Source organism: Podarcis muralis, chromosome 3 (assembly GCF_964188315.1).
Source record: "Podarcis muralis chromosome 3, rPodMur119.hap1.1, whole genome shotgun sequence".
Lineage (NCBI taxonomy): Eukaryota > Metazoa > Chordata > Lepidosauria > Squamata > Lacertidae > Podarcis > Podarcis muralis.
In genome coordinates, this window is record NC_135657.1 from 60,458,651 (window position 1) to 60,477,687 (window position 19,037).

Below are 19,037 nucleotides of genomic sequence, written 5' to 3' on the forward strand. Positions count from 1 at the left end.
TTTTTTGCAGGAACAGAGTTAAGACGGGTCCGTAGTTGCGCGCGAGTTCCGCCAGGCCGAGAGGGCGTGGCTACGTCCAAGGAGAGACGTCCGTAAAACTTTTTTTATCGGGAGTCCCTCACACACACACATACATGCGCGCGCACACACCCCTTCTCTTCTTCTTCCTCCCTTTCGAACGCCACGCCCCCTTCCCCCTGGTGTCGCGGCGCTTCCTCCGCCTTGCCCTCCCCAACTCCTTTAAGGAAGGCTCCGCGAGATCAACAAGCAACAGCTGAGGCGGCGCGCGCGCGCAAGCGAGAGAGCGCACGCGCCCCCTCTCTTCCCTTCCGCCCCCCCGACCCCTCCCCCTCACGGCCGTTTCCTCACGGAGCCGCCGCCGCTGCCAGCGGTGGCTCCCGCGCGTGCGAGCGCGGCCCCGCGTCCGTCCGTTTGTTTCCCCTGCCGTCCGTCGTCCGTCCCTCCGCCCCGCCCAGTGGCAGGATCGATTCCCGGGGCAGGGCCGGGGCCGGGCCGGGCTGGCGTAAGATGGAGGGTCTGACGCTGAGCGAGACCGAGCAGCGCTACTACTGCGACCTCTTCTCGTACTGCGACACCGAGAGCACCAAGAAAGTGGCGTCCAACGGGAGGGTCCTCGAGCTCTTCCGCGCCGCGCAGCTGCCCAGCGAGGTGGTCCTGCAGGTAAACCCGCCGCCGTCGCCGCCTCTCCCTCCCGTGACCCCCTCGATCCCAGGGGCAGCAGGCTCCGTACTCAAGGGGGCGGCGAAGGGGGTGGGTGGGGGTGGAGAGCGAGGTACGTGTCCAGCTCCCCCCACACCACCGACACGTTCCGTCCCCCTCCCTTCCCACGTTCACACGCCCACCCTGGGCCCCCTACTCGGGGGTGACTGCGGAGGGTTTCCTGCCCCGCGATGGGTTGCGCTGAGGGTATTAGCTATGGCGGAATACGAGGGAGCATGCAGAAAAACGTGGTGTGGTAGGGGACTTAGATAGACTCTGGCACCCCCGGATGCAGGGGATGTTCCCCTTGGAGGTATTCCTTATTTCACTTATTACAACGCATAGCATAGGTATGTACATAACACAGTGTATCCAAGAGGGTTTTGTCAATGGGTGTGTGTGTGTGTGTGTGTGTGTGTGTGTGTATATATATATATATATATATATATATATATATATATATATGTGTGTGTGTGTGTGTGTGTATATGTGTGTGTGTGTGTGTGTGTGTGTGTGTGTGTGTATATATATATATATATATCCCATTTTTTTAAATAGCAACGGGGAAAATGAGTGGTAAAACTTGTAAAGTTCAAGGTACGTGATTGCTGCTTGGTTTGTTCTTTGGGAATTTAGATTTCTAGTGGGTGGACTAGATGGCCCTTGTGGTCCCTTCCAGCTCTACAGTTCTAGGCAGTGGCGTAGCGTGGGGAGTGCAGGGGGGGCCGGCCGCACCGGGCGCAACATCTGGGGTTAGGGCAAATCCACAGGTTAGGGGGCGCAAATCCACGGGTTAGGGGGCGCAAATCCACGGGTTAGGGGGCGCAAATTACTTGCCTTGCCCCTGGTGCTGACAACCCACGCTACGCCACTGGTTCTAGGTAGTTTGGGCACTGCACAGGAAACAACCTTGTTTGTACATCTTGGGAGGAAGTATTGAAGTGACCCTGTCCTGAAGAAAGTATGGAAATTTGCTTTTACATACATGTGCTGCTAGGTCAGTTTAATATTATTACTGTACTGCCCAATTTGGACAACACTAATTTTGTTGTATCAGTTCTCTGAACTGCAGAGCCTTGATACTTTGCTGTTGTGAAATTAAGTTTAGTGCAGCAGTTCTGTTTCCTGTTTTCTAGGAGCTTCCCTGGTGGCCCAAAGAACTATGTGGTGCATGCTGAACTATAGTTGCTTCTTATTTTCACTTATGTGACTGATTCACTTTAATGACTTGGACCAGAGTGCTCAGTTGCAATAGCCGCTGTGGTTTCATGGTTAGAGGGTTGGACTATGGCCTATGAGCCCAGGGTTCGAAACCCCACTTGGCCCTGAAGCTCACAGGGTGACCTTGGGTCAGCCACTGTCTTTCAGTCTAACTATCTCACACAGTTGTTAGGATAAAATGCAGAGGGGAAAGCCATGCACACCAACTTGAGCTCCTTAAAAGAAAGGATGATGTAGGAAATAAATAATAAGAATCATAATATAAGTTATTGGGTAATCTATGACTCACATAAGTGTCCAGACACAGAAATGTGTGACTTGGTTACCATGCTAATATTAGACCCTAAATTGCAACAAGCAGGTTATTCTGAGACACTGGCCCCTCTCAAATGTTTCAGTTTGTCATTAATTTGCAATACACATGTTAACAGACATTTAGTAAAGTTCTTTAAAATGTATAGATTTAAAATGTGAGCATGTAGTGGCAGGATTCTCATGAGGAATACTGAGTTCTAGCTGGGAAGTAATGGCTGTGTTACATTGTTTGAGTATCGTTAAGTCTGCCCTGTGTATTACAAAGCTGTTGGCAAAAAGCACATACAGAGAAGCTATCATGTTTGTAGTGCTTCAGCTTGTAAAATATGGAGAAGGCCTTGAAGCTTGACGTAATTGGAGTTCATCTAATAGATAACTTATCTGGCAAACTATTGCCTGTTTGTTTCTGGACACAGATGCTATGTCCAAAGGGAGTCAGTCTTTAGTTACAGTGGAATGAGACCCACAACTACTATAGTCTGCAAAATGAGTACACTTGTGTATAATCTTTGTATAAAGCACTTCACGTTTATTAGGAGCATTAAGTGCTTTGCTGTCTGGCTAAAAACAATATGCTGGAGGTGGAATTAAAAATCTTTATATTATTAAAACTAGCATCACCTACTTGGCATGTTCATCACTGTTCTTTATAAGCTTTCATTTGTCAGTGTCTTGAAATGACAATTGTCAACATGAAGCGGTTTTACTAGAATAACTACTTTAGATCATACTGCTAACACCATCTCCTATGTTTCTTGATAATGATAAAACTGTTCACCCAGTGCTCTCAGCTGCCACACTGCTCTATGGAGCCTTAAAAGTTAATATTTCTGTGAAGCACTACTCGTACATTAGAGAATCTTGGTCTGGATATACATAAAAAGAAATTCATGGGTCCGTAGAGGATGTAACTCCATGCTATACATCTTACAACACAATCCTGAGCATATTTACTAGAAAGAAAATTCCACTGACATAAATAGGTCTTATTTCAAAGCATGTGTACATAGGATTGTAGCCTTGGCAAAACTGGCGACTTTAAGGTCTCTATGTCAGATTAAACTTGGTTTCCAGTATCTGGCCAAGTATCCATGTATCTCTCCTTTCTCTGGTTTAAAAAAAATAAGACAAGGAATAGCTAACATGGAATGCTAGAAACATCCTATCAGTTTAACCATGTGTACAAGAAAGTAACTACTTTGCAATGTATACACATATATGAACATTCTTGTATTAGAGCTGTGCATTTACAGCAAAACTTACATTGCCATCAATTTCACACAGTGTATATGCAGCTTAAAACCTGTTGTAAAAGGTCATATGTGCAGTGACCCTTAAAAGTGTGTGGAGGGTAATAACCTTGTCTTATAGGAAACAGAAGTGGAACATCATAGGATGATTTGTGTGCCTGGCAACAGGATTGCATCAGCAGTTGTACTAGTTTTAAGTCAAGACATTCTGGTTCAGCCTCTCTGCAGTCTGGTGTATGTTGTGAAGCTCATCTGAGTAGAATAGCAAATTAAACAGCTGATATCCAACTGCCCCACCAATTTTAGCAGGCCCAAGTGCTGCCTTAGTGACTCTAACTGTGAGGATCCGTGTCTTAACTTAGCTGGCTGATAACTTTAGTCTCTCTGTATTTCTCTATATTTTTCTCTGAATAGCAAATGCTGTTTTACATTTTGCTGTTAAATTCATGTGTGATGATGTTCCATTGTTTGTATTTTTGTTGTTGGTTAAGCTATTTTAAATGTTAAGTGATTTTAAAATGCTGTTAAATAAATCAGCAAAATGTTCAGTTATCTGTCAGGATCAAGCTCCAAAGGAGGAAGCCCATTATCAGTAAAAATGTAAATCAAGTTACATTGAGAGACAATTGGTGCAGAGCAGCATAAGAGTAAGTAAAATAATCTAGGAAAACTTTGGCCATGATTCTGTTTCAACAGGAGTTGTAGGAAGTTGGTAAGTAAGGAAGTTAAGAAAATAAGAGGAATCCTGCTGGATCGGGCCAAAGGAGAGGTGATTAAAAACCTACTTAGGCTGCTACTCTGGCCTTTCTTTGATCAGGCAGTTGAGCACATTCTCATAGAGCGCAAGAGCTGGTTGTGCCTGCAATTCTTTGACATTTAACAGTGAATTGTAAATAACTAGAAAAGAAATACCAAATACTACGTATTTTTAAATGAGTACAAATAAGTTCTGAAGTTCAGTAAGTTCAGTAAGTGAGCTCTTCCTTAATTTTTAACTTTTGAACCAGCTTATCTTTGACAGTATTTTTAGAAAACTATGTTACTTGTAGAAAGGTGGAATGCAGGTACATCTGGTGCAGCAAGTTTGTTTTGTTTTTAAAGGTGGGTCATGTTTAGCTGCTATTCATTGAACTGGAACGTTGATCCATATGTAAATGTATGTGGGTTATCTGCTATTGTAAGCAATAGTTCAAGCATTCTACTAATTCAAGCGACTCAATTAAGCATTTTTAAAAACTCTAGAAAACATTTGCATCGTAGAGGATGGCTGTTAGCATGCATGCTTTACATACCTACAAAACAAAATCCAGAATGTGGAAAACCAAGTTGTCTCAAAGTTTATTCCCCTAAAGGAACTAGGATTACCATAACTAATGGACACTAGACCTGGGCGATTTTTCAATATATCATTCAGAATCGGTTATGAAGTCCACATAACGATAACGGTTTCATAAAATGTTATCTGGCAAACATTGCAATTTTGAGAAAACCGTGTAGGCAGCCAGGGCTTCTTGGTGCTTCTTAGTGCTTCTGCTGCCTCCTGCAGCAACTCACAAGAGCAGCTGTAGCAGTCACTATATTTCTTTCTGCTTCCTCTGCAAAAGCAGGTGACTACAGTGGTACCTCGGGTTAAGAACTTAATTCGTTCTGGAGGTCCGTTCTTAACCTGAAACCGTTCTTAGCCTGAGGTACCACTTTAGCTAATGGGGCCTTGCGCTGCCGCCGTGTGATTTCTGTTCTTATCTTGAAGCAGAGTTCTTAACCCGAGGTACCATTTCTGGGTTGGCGGAGTCTGTAACCTGAAGTGTCTGTAACCCAAGGTACCACTATGTTATGAACGTAGCTGGGAAAGCATCAGCCAGCCAGCAGCAGAAACTTAAAAGACTGGCCATTAGCTCCTGCTTGCTTAAAGTAGGCTAGTAGCCAGCTTGTCAGGCTGGTAGGTGTGATTTACAGAGATGTTGGTCTGAGATGGCTCGGGGCTTCTTACTGGGAGCTCCCTTTCCCCTTTGCCCCTTCCCTACCCCCATGAAAGAAAAAACGGGGGTTATTTTCTTCAGCATAAGAACAAAAAATATTGTCCTGTTATTTAACTCTTTTTTTTCTTTACTCCAGTCTTCCCTTCTGCCTGTGTATATGTGTGTGTGTGTGTGCGCGTGGGGATCGCTTCTCTCTCTCTCCTGCCTGTCCTCCTTCCTTTTGATAAAAAGGGAGAGGTTGGTGGGATGGGGGATTTTGGGGGGCCGGCCTCTGTGTCATAATAGGGAGAAATAAAGGGGGGGGGGAGATTTAACAGTTGCTGCCTTATGCTGAAATGGGAGATTGGGTGGTTGTTGTGAGGTGAGAGTGATGGGGAGGGTGGGTGCTTGTCATTAAGCAGTGCAAGCAAATGCCTGTCTACTCAGAAGTAAGCCCTACTGAATTCAGTGGGGCTTATTCCCAGGAAAGTAGAAGTAGGTTTAGTTGAACTGAGTGGGGCTTGCTTACTCATGCATAGAATTGCAGTTGGCCCACTGAGTGGAGGAGATGCAACTTGACATTAGTAAATTACATAAATTACTCTTAAATTAGTAGAAAACAGATTAAATTGTTAATCATAATCAAGTTTAATTAATATTTTTACTAAACCTACTTTTGTAAATTTTAAATTTGTCCCTAAAACTGCATAGAACATTAATATATTCTTCAGAAATATTTCATGGTTTAGTTGAAGCATGCCATCATTGAGTTAATTTTCATATAATTATATATATCAAATTTATTTTTGTTGTTGTCGTTTTCTCATGTTTGTATTCTCTGTGACTCACCACTGTATTTTGGATTGTACCATTTGGCATCCAAGCTCAAAACCAAAGTCTTGTTGGGATGCATTTTGGCTTGCCTGCTGATGAAAGTGATGGTTTCATCAGTATGTGGTGATTTAGACGTGTAACTTAGTAGCAGTTGCCAGGACATTACCATGTTCGCCTCTACGTAGCTCCATCTTATTTCAGATATCATGATATATTGGTATATCACAATGTTAGCTGGTGATATATCGCAATATTGAAAACCAGATATTGACCAGCCCTAATGAACACTATAGATGGCACCTGTCAAGCTTTATCTATGTTCTGCTGGGGTATTGCTAAGGCTGCCAAAATAATAGGGAAATGTACTGTAATACCTTTCACAGAACAACATGCTCATTGTGTTTGTAGAAAACTATGGGCGGTATCTAGTTGGTAGTATATTGATAGAATGTATCCATCTGCAGAAGAAGGCAAACACACACAAATACCCTTCCAAAATCGGCTCCAGATGATCACTCTCACAGTGCAGCTTTCAGTCAGCAAATATTGGGGAAAGTTGTGACTGGTTGGTTGCTCATTCTCGATTGTTTCTCCTGTCAAATCCAATAAAACCAGATCCTACATATGTCCTTCCAGTGTTATTATACAAGTACACTTGCTCATAGCATCAGTAAAGATTTATATAGGTGCTAGTGCTAGTAGTAGAATAAAATTAGTTGTAGGTTTACAGTCATACCTTGGAAGTCGAATGGAATCTGTTCCGGAAGTCCTTCCAAAATGTTCGGAAACCAAAGTGCGTCTTCCGATTGGCTGCAGGAAGCTCCTGCAGCCAATTGGAAGCCATGCCAGACGTTTGGCTTCCAAAAATCATTCATACACTAGAACACCCACTTCTGGAATTTGATCATTCGGGATCCGATTTGTTCAGGAGCCAAGGTGTTTGGGAGCCAAGGTAGACTGTATTTTAATTTACTGCTCTATGGTTGGTTGAGAAGGCAGTATTCAGAGGTCCAGTTATGGTTGTGGAACTTCTAGGATCCTAATGCTATTGCAGTTCTAGAGAGTGTGTGTGGTACACAGACCCATGACAGTCTCAAAAAATCCTTTATTTCAGGCCACAGCATACACTTAACTAATTTGCATGGTTACTGTTGCACACAATAGCTTTGTGAAGTGTAAGTTTTGAAGTATAAGCTATAGCTTGCGTACGTGACACTGTAATAAAATACTGTTGTGCGTGTTGTCAAAAATACATCTTCCCATTTACACTGTGGTATGTTATGTAGGTACAACAAATGGTAATTGGGTGGCATTTTTAATGTGTGTGGTTTTTTTTAAAAATCAGTCTTCTAATATTGTGTCTGGGACACCATTTTTTTGTCATATTGCATTAAATTTAACTTTTTTGTACCTTACATAGCAGGGGTTTTGTTAGTTATGTTTATATTAAACAGACAATGGCTACAGTCACATATAATGATGCCAGCAAACTATGAGTTGCATGCTGGTGCAGACAGCTTAAGCAGTCCCTGATTTGCTCCTCCATCTCTAGGAGTGAAGGGCTGCTTGAGTTGTGCATACAGCCTAATTTAATTCACTATGATTTGTTGGCAGCATTTTGTATGGCTTATGACCCTTTCGTTTCAATATTCCAGTGGGGCAGCTCAGCACTGAGAACACTCTACAGTATATAACTAATTTAAGTTTATGCTGACTTTTTAAGAGCCTCATCAAGCTACATTTGTCCCTAGCAAACATCATTATGCTACATACAGACATACATTTAACATTGTAAATAAAAAATAACTCTTCCCCCCCCCATTTTTTTAAAAAAATAAAAGCAGAATTGATTCTTAGGAGTTGAACTTTGCAGAAGTCATACTTTGATTACAATTGGGTAGAGCAGTAAGATAAATTTGTTCTGAGGAGCAGTTATGGGTTGCTGACTGAAACAAATATTCATATTGGTATCGGGATAGTGTCAGGAAGGAAAAAACAAGATTTAAGAGGAATATGTGAACAAGGACATGAAAAGCTAGGTGTTCAGTTTAATTTAAATATTGGCCACAGATTGCAATTAAAATGCAATAATACAGTACATCAGATGTTTAATAAGGGAACTGGTATTTGTTATAGTGGGCAAGAGAGAGATCAACCAAAATTATTTGCCATTATAGCAAACATAGTGAAGGTATTGGGAATGAGACCAGTGGAATTGAAGTGAATCACTGCGCAGGAGAATGAGAACATTTTTTTCCCTACCATAGTTTAATAGAAAACTACTGCATTTATGATATTATAGCATAGTATTTATTGGCAAGCATATATAGAGTACAGTGAACTAATGTTTCTACTTCACCAAATTTATTCATTTTGCTGGATGTTTCGGTTTTCTCTAGATCATGGAACTTTGTGGTGCAACAAGACTTGGATACTTTGGAAGAAGCCAATTCTACATTGCTTTGAAACTGGTTGCAGTGGCTCAGTCTGGGTTTCCACTGCGAATGGAAAGCTTGAATTCTGGTAAGCCTTGAAATAAGTATTGAAATATAATTGACTAGGTTATTAAAATATGGCTCTTGTCTGATACTCCTCTACCAGCATATACCACTGACATGATTCCTCTGATGTTTTCTTAAACATCTCTTCCTCTAAAGGAAGTTTCCTCTAATAAGAACTTTTCTTGCATGACTGTTTTTAATGCCGTTGCAAGCAGCTCTAAGGATAAAAAAAAATGATATTCCCAAAGTGGAAAAAACACCAATGTCCCAATTCATTGACAATTTTGGACTTTAAATGTCAGACTATATGCTTTCCTTCAAATAATAGTTAGGTTTTAAACCTATGGTTATATTCTAGGAGGTTTAGACTTCTGATTGAAAGTTAAAAATGAGAAGCTCTTAGTTGGATGTCATCAGAAGTTTCGGCTACTTAGGTGTGCCTATTATTTTCACTTGATCCAGTCTGCAGACTGTGTTAACTTAGTGTGTTTATGTCATGTGTAAAGGTAAAAATGAGATAAAGGAACTGAGGCAGAAATAAAGTAATGATGGCTGGCGGCCTTTATACTCATTTTTTGTATCTGTTGGAACAGAAAAAATGAACTGGGTAATACCCAGGTTAGCACTCATAACACACTCTTTTTTATTGGTGTCAAAAATGTGTCTATTTACCAGAACAAAGAGCTTTGCGATAGGTAGCGTATACCAAGGGGCATTTGAATTTGTGTTTCCTCAACAACAGGACTTAAGTCTGAATAGCTAACTGCTTTTGAAACTTGAAAAGATGGCAAAAAGGTCTGCTATTCTAATAAGTTTTTTTTAAAAACCCAGTTAGCGTAAACAAGCTCTTTGCTTAGAATGATCTTTTTTTAATCCTCCTCATGAGGAATAGTATGCTATTACAACTCTGTATCTGTTTAGAGATGCAAGTCTCTCTTTGTTACCTCACAATTAAGTTATTATAGTATTTGATGTGGAGGTACCACATATTAGTAGAAGCAAATGCTGAAAACTGCTGCCTTCTCTTATAGAAGTTGTCCACCTTGAACCTCTTAGTGCATTTGACCCATAGAACTTCAAGTGGTTTGGAGCTTGACATATATAAGATGAGCTGCAATTCAGATCAGTACATAACTTTTATTTACTTCCTATTTCAGTAATTTCTAACTGACAGTTGCTTTTCAGAACTTTCTGCACAACTGTTAAGATAATTTTTTTTAAGTGGTCAGCATTGCCATGGTCCTGGTGATCACAGAAAACAAGTTTTTTTTGGGGGGGGGGCAGCTCTTGGCTTTCAGGTTGTATGCTCTCATTGCTTGGAGGGAGGTGTATTAAAGAGAAATATAAAAGGTTTCTGTGGGTGTTGAAAAATATCTGTCTATGAAATATTTAGCATGCTAATGTCCATCTGTAGTCACTAAGGTGGAAAATTCAAGTTGGCTTCAAAGTTTGAGCTGTTAAATTCCTGTTCTGGTGAGAATTCTTTCTTCAACTGAATTGTCACAATCTTGATTGCAATTTTGAATTATTTGAATACTCTATTGGTTTTATATGGTTCATACAGGGATGGGGAATCTTTTTATTTTAAGGGACCAAGCCTTTAGCTGGCCCCACCCCATAGGCCAACTTTGACAAATGGGTGTGGCAAGCTACCTGTCAATCACACAACATAGTTGTGTTGTCACATGATTGGCAGGTGAGTTACCCTGCCCACCTGTCAAAACCCTTTGCCACTTACAAAGCCTGCCATGCAATCAGAGCTTGAAAGGATGGGCAGGGAGGCTTGGAAATGCAGGAAAGCATTTTCCAACCCTTTAAAGATCGTTCCGACAGAATAAGCACCTGTTTCTTCATCATTGTGTGATGGAGCAGCTCCTGTCAAAGCCAGTGCCTGCATAGAACAGACATTAGCTGTAGCAGGAACTGTTCCAGCTTGCAACAATCTTGATAGCAACTCTCAAGAAAATAATATTTTAATGGGGAATCAAAACATTTTGTAACTTAAGTGTCTTATAATAATCATGTGTGGTGTTGTTTTAACAGTCAAGGATCTCCCCCTGCCCAGATTTGTCATGTCAAAGAATGAGCAGGAACTGAGGCATTCATCGTTGTATTCTTCAGATCCTGATAACCCATCCTCCTATTCAGGTGCGATTCCTCCCCCACCAGGTAGAATACAAGTTAAAAAAGGCTCTGTGAGCCATGATGTCGTCCAGCAACGTCCAACGACAGATCAACAGGTAATGAAATATAAAGACTGACTAATGTTTTTAAGTATCCTTAATGGTTTTTATATTGTGGTTCTGTAATTATGTTAAAATACAAAGGGCAGTGCAAGTTTAGCAGTGATTTATTTGTTTTATAAATCTGGCTCTGAAAGCTTAGGGGAAGAACCTCCAGAACAGATTTAGGGTGTGTGCGGAGGGAGGCAGAAGCCCCATTGTACAAATGAACCTCATTCCCCACGTCTGTACCCCATGTAGTGCTATGTTGAATTCTGTCCCTGGTGCCAAACAGAATAGAATTACTTATTCTACCTTGTAACTTTGCATGTAGGTCAAAAACTAAATTTGCTGCTACAGATTGTGTTGTCAAACTAGTCTTACAATTTTGGCTGCAAGCTGATTTCACAAGCACGCTAGTTTGAGTGTATTGCTCCCCCCCCCTTTATTTAAGAGAAATTACACTATATTGCTTCATACTATTGCAGCTAAGTTACAATTAAAGCTCCTTGAGAGGTCTTTGTTAGTGCTTTGGGTCTTTGTACATCTTTTTTTCTTTACATGATGCACCCATATTCTAGAAAAAGGCTAGGATAAGCCAGTCTGGCCACTGCATTATGGACCAATTGAAGTTTCCAAGTCATCTTCAAAGGCATCCCCATGTAGGGGATAAGAAACATCCTTGCAAGAGTGACCGTCTTTGGATTCAGCCCTCTATCCTGTCATTTTTTTCCAGACACTTGCATGTAATTCTGTCTAGGTACTCTTATTTAGAGAGTGAGATGTGATTTCGTTACAATCTTCATGATCATTTTTATAACCAGTACTATATTTTACCAGTAGCATTTTAGTTTGGTGGCAATCATGGCTAGGTACAGTCATACCTCGGGTTGAAGTTGCTTCAGGTTGAGCCTTTTCAGGTTGCGCTCCGCGGTGACGGTTTTGCCGCTCGCGCATGTGCAGACGGTCAAAATGACGTCTCGTGCATGCGCAGAAGCGGCAAATCGTGACCTGCGCAGACGTGGGTTGCGTTCGCTTCAGGATGTGAATGGGGCTCCAGAACAGATCCCGTTCGTATCCAGAGGTACTACTGTGTTGACTAACAATTTACCATGGCATCCAAAGTCTGCAAATAAAGCCTGTTTTTCTAAATCTTTTATTTGTTTCCTAGTAATAGGAGCTTTAGAAATAATGAAACGGTTTCACTTTTGGAGATGATATAACAAGCGGAAAATGAGTCCAGTGAATTACACAACTGGTTCTGATAACATACCATAAGTAAAAATAAGTGGCAAAACCTAATATGGCTAAATTACAAGAACTGGTTATTTATTTTCAAGATTCATTTGAACGCATGACAAGTTTTAATGTGCCCACTAAGTTTTATTATTTGCCTTGCCCTTGATCTTTTTGTTAGTATTAAAATCCCACCTGTTCTTAAGAAAGAATTTGTTCTTAAAGAAAGTGGTTTTTAGAATATTGTTTTAGGTACATAGTATAACATTTTTAAAACTTCCTTTGTTTTATTAGGAGTCCACATCTCCCATTGTTTCACCGCAGCAATCTCCACCGACCTCTCCGCACACATGGAGGAAGCACAGCCGCCATCCCAGCGGAGGAAATAATGAGCGACCAGGGCCTTTTTGGGCTCCCTTTAGTGAAGCACAAGCAGGTATAAATAAATGTCTTGTGTTACGCTTCAAGTGTTGCCTGAGATTGTGGATTTCTTAATATAGCCTAGTAGTGCCCCATGTATGAGGCAGGCCACTCTGGGAGGTACAGACTTAAATCAGGGAGACAAAAGTAATCCTCTGGCCCACCTCAGTATGTTCCTTTCACGCTAGTAAAAAGTCAACTAGGAATGTGCACCCTTGCCTTTTACCTACCATCTTGCCCCAGTACAACATCCCATCCTTTATTTTGGTCTAAGGAATCATTGGTACAATCCTGTTTTTTTGAAAACTCTTCATTTCCATAAGATTTATCTTTGTGAGAATGCATCTGGCCCTGCAAAATTATTTTGATCAGTTTTTGTTTGCTTTTGAGGGAGACACCTTAAGTGTTTCAGCTTCACACAAGACTGTTTTCTTTCTAGTAACTTGTGCACTAGAGGAGGCCCAAACATTTTATTGTGATAAGGAAATTCAGTAGTAAAAAGTTGCAAAGGCTTGTTAGAATATTTCAGGCAACAACAAGAAGGACATAAAATAGAATGTGTATTCTGTTTAATGGCGCTTCACATTAAAGCTTTGAACTGTGAATTTCATTGAAGAAGGCAATTTCAGGCTAACACTCTAAAGTTGGAATCTTAACCACATTTTTATAGCATCCAGTGCTGTAGGTCACACATGATCTGTTTGGAGGAGACAAGCCCTAAGCCCAACTTCCCATGACTTAGCAGCAGCAGGACCAGGGGAAGAGTAAAGCAGCCACAGTTTTTGCTCTGTGTATCCGCCTGCTTGCTCACTCGTGGTTAATGATAATTTGACTTAATGTTACATGCTAGATGTGCTTATATGAACACTATTTGGTTTAGACAGTGACCAGAGGAGTAAGAGAGATGTTAAAATAGAGTGTAAACGCTATACTAAAAATAGCACACTATGTAGTGCTTTCAAAAATAGCTGAACCTTGAAAAAGAAAAGTAGCTAAGTGTTCAAAGCATTAGAAAATAAAGGGTATTTCAATAGACTTTTTAATGGAACCCAAATCAATAAAAACTACTTCTTAGACTGTTTTGTGATGTTGGACAATGTCAGGGAATATAGCACCACAGCCAGGAAGCACAAACTGACTAGCATCTAATGTGGTGAGCATCTTTGAGGAGGCCCAGAAGAAAACCAAACCTCCAAATAAAACTATTTTTGGTAGGCAAATACCAAGCAAGACCATGTACATTCTGCACTAAAAATAAATCTGCAACCTGCCTAAATTATGTACTATTAGTAAGCAATTTGTCTTATCTCGTGTATTTTTTGCCCATTTTCTCTTTGCATTATTTTTATCCATATTTTCCTAGCCTGGGTATGGGCAAGTACATTGAAAACTTGCATCTAGCCTCCTAAAAATCTTATTCTGTCACATTGTGTGCTTCCGAGTTTTCAGCAGATGTTGGCCATACATTGTCGGGTCTAGCTTATGGGCACAAGAGATGCATTTTATTTTATTTTATTTTAAAAAGGAGGTTGAACTCTGTGCTTAGTACTATGTTTCATTAAATTATGTCATACTTATATCCCTCATACTGCTTCCGTATTTGCCAACGTTAGTATAAACCTTGGAGGCTTGATCACAATTGTTTCTTGAATTCTGCTTGAGAGTACAGCTCTCCTGTTCCAAAGTATCTTTGCTCAGTTTTCCAGTCTTTGCATGCCTCACTTTTTATTGCAATTAGGCCTAAGTCTTAGGCAAGACCACCTTGAACTCTGATAACTTTATGGACAAATTTAATAATCTATCTTTTTGTTGTTGACTGTTGTAGGATAATGAGGTTTTTATTTTTGCCAGAAAGTGTATATAGTTTCAGTAATCAGTTGCTATTTGGTTGTACCAAGAAAGTCATAAGTAGCGAGCAGTTGAGAACTGCAGCTTGCTTGAGCTCCTGTTCAAATTTGCATTGAATAATTGTTTGGTTGATTTCTTAGGGCAGGATTCAACTAATGGGTCCCATCAGCGCAAGCGCTGTGCAAGGACTCCTCCCTCATTTATCCCCTGAAATTGACTTGGCACGGGGGTCAGCAGAACCTCTGGAACAGCACACAGCGAGAGCAGAGGAGAGTGGGAGATTGTTCCACCTGGCAAGCCAATGCTTGCCTTGACAGAACAGTCGCCTTATTGCAACATTGAATTCCCCATTTTAGGGTGATTTATCATTTGTGACATTCAAATTAGACAGTTTGGCAACGTGTTATACAAATAATCTAGAAAGTTCAAAGAAAGGTATTTAAGGCAGCCAGAACAAGAATATAAAGCGTTCCTTGTTGGAAATAGAACTTCTGGGGCATGTTGGGACATCAGTTGTTAACAGGGAACCAAAGGGCATTGCTTGTCTTGAGAGCTGGCAGTGAATCATGTCACCTCATCATTTGTCCATCGCTACTACTTCACCACTTGCTCCATCTGAACCATCATTATTTCCATACTACTTAGATAGAAGCCAGAGCCTTTTCAGGTGTGGGTGTGGGTGTTGGGGAATATTGTTTATACATAAACAACCCAGGCCCTACAGATTGGCAGCCATGTCAAAGAGTTTCGGATCAGCTGTGGTGAAGAGAGAGAAAAGTTAGCAACAGCAGGGAAGCTGGACAGTAGTGACCATAAGGAAGACTACTATTAGGCCATACTTGAAGTAATAGGGGAAAAGGCTTTTTCTGAGGAAGAAGTCTCCTTTGTCCACTTAGCAGCTGTTGCTGCTTTGCACTGACTAGATCATTGATAAACAGAGCCGTTTTGAAAAGAATGGACAAGGTCAACGGTCAAATTTTGAGGTAGCGCTTCAGCTTTTTAAAATACTTTAAACAATCTAATTACTTCAATCTAGCGAGTTCATTTGCAAAAAGGTGTTATCATTAAATAGTCCAGAGTACCTCACCCCCGAAAAACTTCAGTAGAACAGGATTTACTTTTGTTAGATTTATTAATAGCACTCTTGTGAATTTAATAATAAAAACTGTTCCAATTCTTCCTGTGCTGGTTCTAAAGAGGAAAAGGAGCTTCACATCTTTCCTTCCTCTACCAAAATAGACTCGTATTTATTAAAGAGGGATTAATTTTCCTTTGCACTGAAAAGCGTGACCTTTCCTAGCAAAAGAATAGTAATCTGTAAGGTATTCATCTAGGAGAATTCTGCTTTTCAAAGCCTTTCCCCCATTAAAATAGTTTTGGTCTCTGTGTATAGTCCTGCTAAGTATATGCATGAGAATGCTAAACTTTCACTTGTGATACACAGAGATTTAAGTTCCTGATTTTTCGATATACTACAGTTAGTATTTGTCATGCTTTTCTGGGAAGCGCACAAGAATTCCAAAGTGCAGTGCTCTTTTAGTGTGGTAGTGGCCTCCTGAATTAAGGAGCAGGCAACAATGCAGCACAGAACAAGAGGCAGACCATAGTCAGGTTCCAGCTCCAATCTAGAATTGTGAAAATCCACTTTAGAGGTCTTTTATTGCATAAGTGGTATATGATATTTGTTATATATATTTTTTCTGTGATATCCTGTAGATATTGGTCTGTTACAGGGCATCATAGCCACACCATGGTTTGACCATTAGAACCATGCATTTTGCTCAGTTGCTCATTCCTCAAATGCTTGTATCAAATTCCTTGCATCCTACTGTGATGGCCAGTATGTTTTATTCAGATCAGGCAAACAAGTTTGTCACATGGAGTAGTTTGTTTACTGAGTGGAAAGAAAACAGTCATTTGAATCCTTCTTTGGAGATAAACTTTGGTTTGTGATAGCCCTAATTTACCTAATTAAGTTGCATGGGTGAATGGGTTGCCATAAACCAGGGAGTAAGAAGGGTAATGGGAGCATTTATGCCTGATTCATTTCCCAGTTTACCAAGACCTCGTTTGGCCTCATTGTCAGAATTAAATTATAGACCAGGGACCAAAGGGATGCATAGGTTCCTGCGTGGACCTTGTTCTGGGCTGGGGAATTGTTTGTTTTCCTAGGTAAAGGTAAAACCAACCACAGGATGGTTAAGTTCAGCCAAAGGCGACTATGGGATGTGGCGCTCATCTCACTTCAGGCTGAGGGAGCCAGTGTTTGTCCACAGACAGCTTTCCGGGTACCGCTTCTGTCCCCTGTTTTCCTAGGAACAGCACCCCACTCCCATTAGTATCCCTCAGTTTTAGGAACATTTTGCAACGTGGCACTGCATTGAATCTAGAATCATGTGATCTCACAGAATTTGTCCCATGGTTCCTGGTTATGACTTTTCTTGAATAGACTGTGTGGCAGTCTTGAAATTGAACTGTTTTGGTTTTCAGGCTCCTGTAATACTGGTGATCCCATGTGGTCTGGCCATTCACCACCACCGCACCAAGAAAACTGGGTCAGTTTTGCTGATAACACACCAACCAGTACTATTTTAGCCATGCATCCTGCTTCTGTCCAGGTGTGACATTTTATTGGTATTCTTTTGATTTGCTTCATTCCAATTAATGTCAGTCATTTTCATATTGTCACCAAAGATTCATGCCGTGACTCTAAATGTGAGTGTCTTTAAGATCAGTCTCTGATCTATTCTTCTTTACATAAAATAACCTCTTTCACTGAAGATTCTTGATCAAGCAAACCTTTTAAGTTAACCTGCCAGCATATGCAAAACTAACTTTCAGCTTTTCTTTGTCCTTATAATTATTTTAAACTATTCTTTGCATAGTTTTCATAGCTTTGTGTTGCTTACATGAATGTTGCTACTTCTATCTTAAGTATATTTTCAAAATACTTTCTTTAGAATCCCACCTAACCAGCACAAACTGGAAGACTTCTAAAGCTACTTCAATAAATAACTTTCATTTCCTTTCTTAGGTCAATATACAAAATGGTAGGCTATTGATACATTTATATAATGCTGAAGAAAAATGTTTCCTTTCAGGACCAGACAACAGTCCGAACTGTAGCATCAGTTACTACAACAAATGAAATTCGTAGGCAATCAAGTAGTTATGATGATCCTTGGAAAATAACAGATGAACAAAGGCAATATTACATAAATCAGTTTAAAACCATTCAACCTGATCTAAACGGATATATTCCAGGTGAGTTCTTTTAAACACATAAGTTACAAAAGTACATATTTCAGTTTCCTACTAGTAAAGACACTGGGTTGATTTCTAAGATTCTATAAGCAGAGTTGCATTCTTGGTTCTTGCTAATGGAAGGAAGAGGCAGGTTTTGTTGATTTCCCATGTGCCCTCCAAAATCTGTTCTAGTGGGTCGAAAGATCCTCTGGAACAGTGAGGCAGGCAGTGTAAGGAATCCTTTAATTTAAAGAATCCTCTGATTTATAGAAAGGAATCTTAGGCACCAAACTCATATTTTCTTGGAATTTATATACAATTTATATGCCATTAAAGTTTTGTGATGAGTGCTACAGTTATATTATTGCATACAGTATGATTCCAGATAATTTTTAAAACTAACGTTAGAAGATAGAACTCTCTTTAGAATCTCACTATTTTCAGTATTTCTGCAATACACTTATATATTTTTTCTTGCAATACACTTATAATCCTTCTAAGTTATAATTTTAGAATCAAACGTCATTGTTTTAATATTTCAGGTTCTGCAGCTAAAGAATTTTTTACAAAATCAAAACTTCCTATTCTTGAACTTTCGCACATTTGGTAAGTGTGAAATATAGCTAGGTTGGGGAAGTTCCTTTGTTTCAAATCACAGTTCTTTGGTTGTGGAGCTGAAATGCCTAGCATTTAAATTACCTTTCATAATTTACATTAAAACATATCCCCTGCACTGTCAGTGTAACTTTTGCTGCAATCCTATACATGCATACTTGGCAGGAGGTATCACTGAACTTATTTGCTTGCATCTGAGTAGATGTGTAGGCTTGAAGTTAAATCCTATTCCCATGCAAATCAAATAATAAACTTTGATCTGACCTAATTTTGAAATAAAGCTTCCCTTTTGTAATTGTCGTCGTTTAGTTGTGTCCGACTCTTCGTGATCCCATGGACCAGAGCACGCCATGCACTCCTCTCAGTCACAATCATGCTGGTACCTTCGAGAACGCTGTCCAACCATCTCATCCTCTGTCGTCCCCTTCTCCTTGTGCCCTCTATCTTTCCCAACATCAGGGTCTTTTCCAGGGAGTCTTCTCTTCTCATGAGGTGGCCAAAGTATTGGACCACCAATGAGCACTCAGGGCTGATTTCCTTAAGAATGGATAGGTTATATCTCCTTGCAGTCCATGGGACTCTCAAGAGACCATCTGCCCTTTTGTAATATGACTGTGCTATAAATCGCCATATCGCTGAATACCATATTGA

The 19,037-nt window shown here is 40.4% G+C and overlaps 1 protein-coding gene across 6 annotated transcripts in view; it reads left to right on the forward strand.

The window, feature by feature from the left end:
- Window positions 1-19,037, forward strand: part of REPS1 (RALBP1 associated Eps domain containing 1) — a 40,139-nt gene continuing 21,102 nt past the window's right edge. For 2 of the 6 annotated variants that reach the window (XM_077925946.1, XM_077925950.1), the window contains exons 1-7: window positions 7-681; window positions 8,698-8,821; window positions 10,843-11,039; window positions 12,552-12,693; window positions 17,016-17,143; window positions 17,627-17,789; window positions 18,314-18,377. In XM_077925946.1, the coding sequence (XP_077782072.1) occupies window positions 529-681; window positions 8,698-8,821; window positions 10,843-11,039; window positions 12,552-12,693; window positions 17,016-17,143; window positions 17,627-17,789; window positions 18,314-18,377 (971 nt within the window). In that variant the 5' untranslated portion in view covers window positions 7-528. Of the gene's footprint in view, window positions 682-8,697; window positions 8,822-10,842; window positions 11,040-12,551; window positions 12,694-17,015; window positions 17,144-17,626; window positions 17,790-18,313; window positions 18,378-19,037 lie in introns of all 6 variants that reach the window. The other 4 variants (XM_077925947.1, XM_077925951.1, XM_077925952.1 and 1 more) reach the window with 3 other exon arrangements.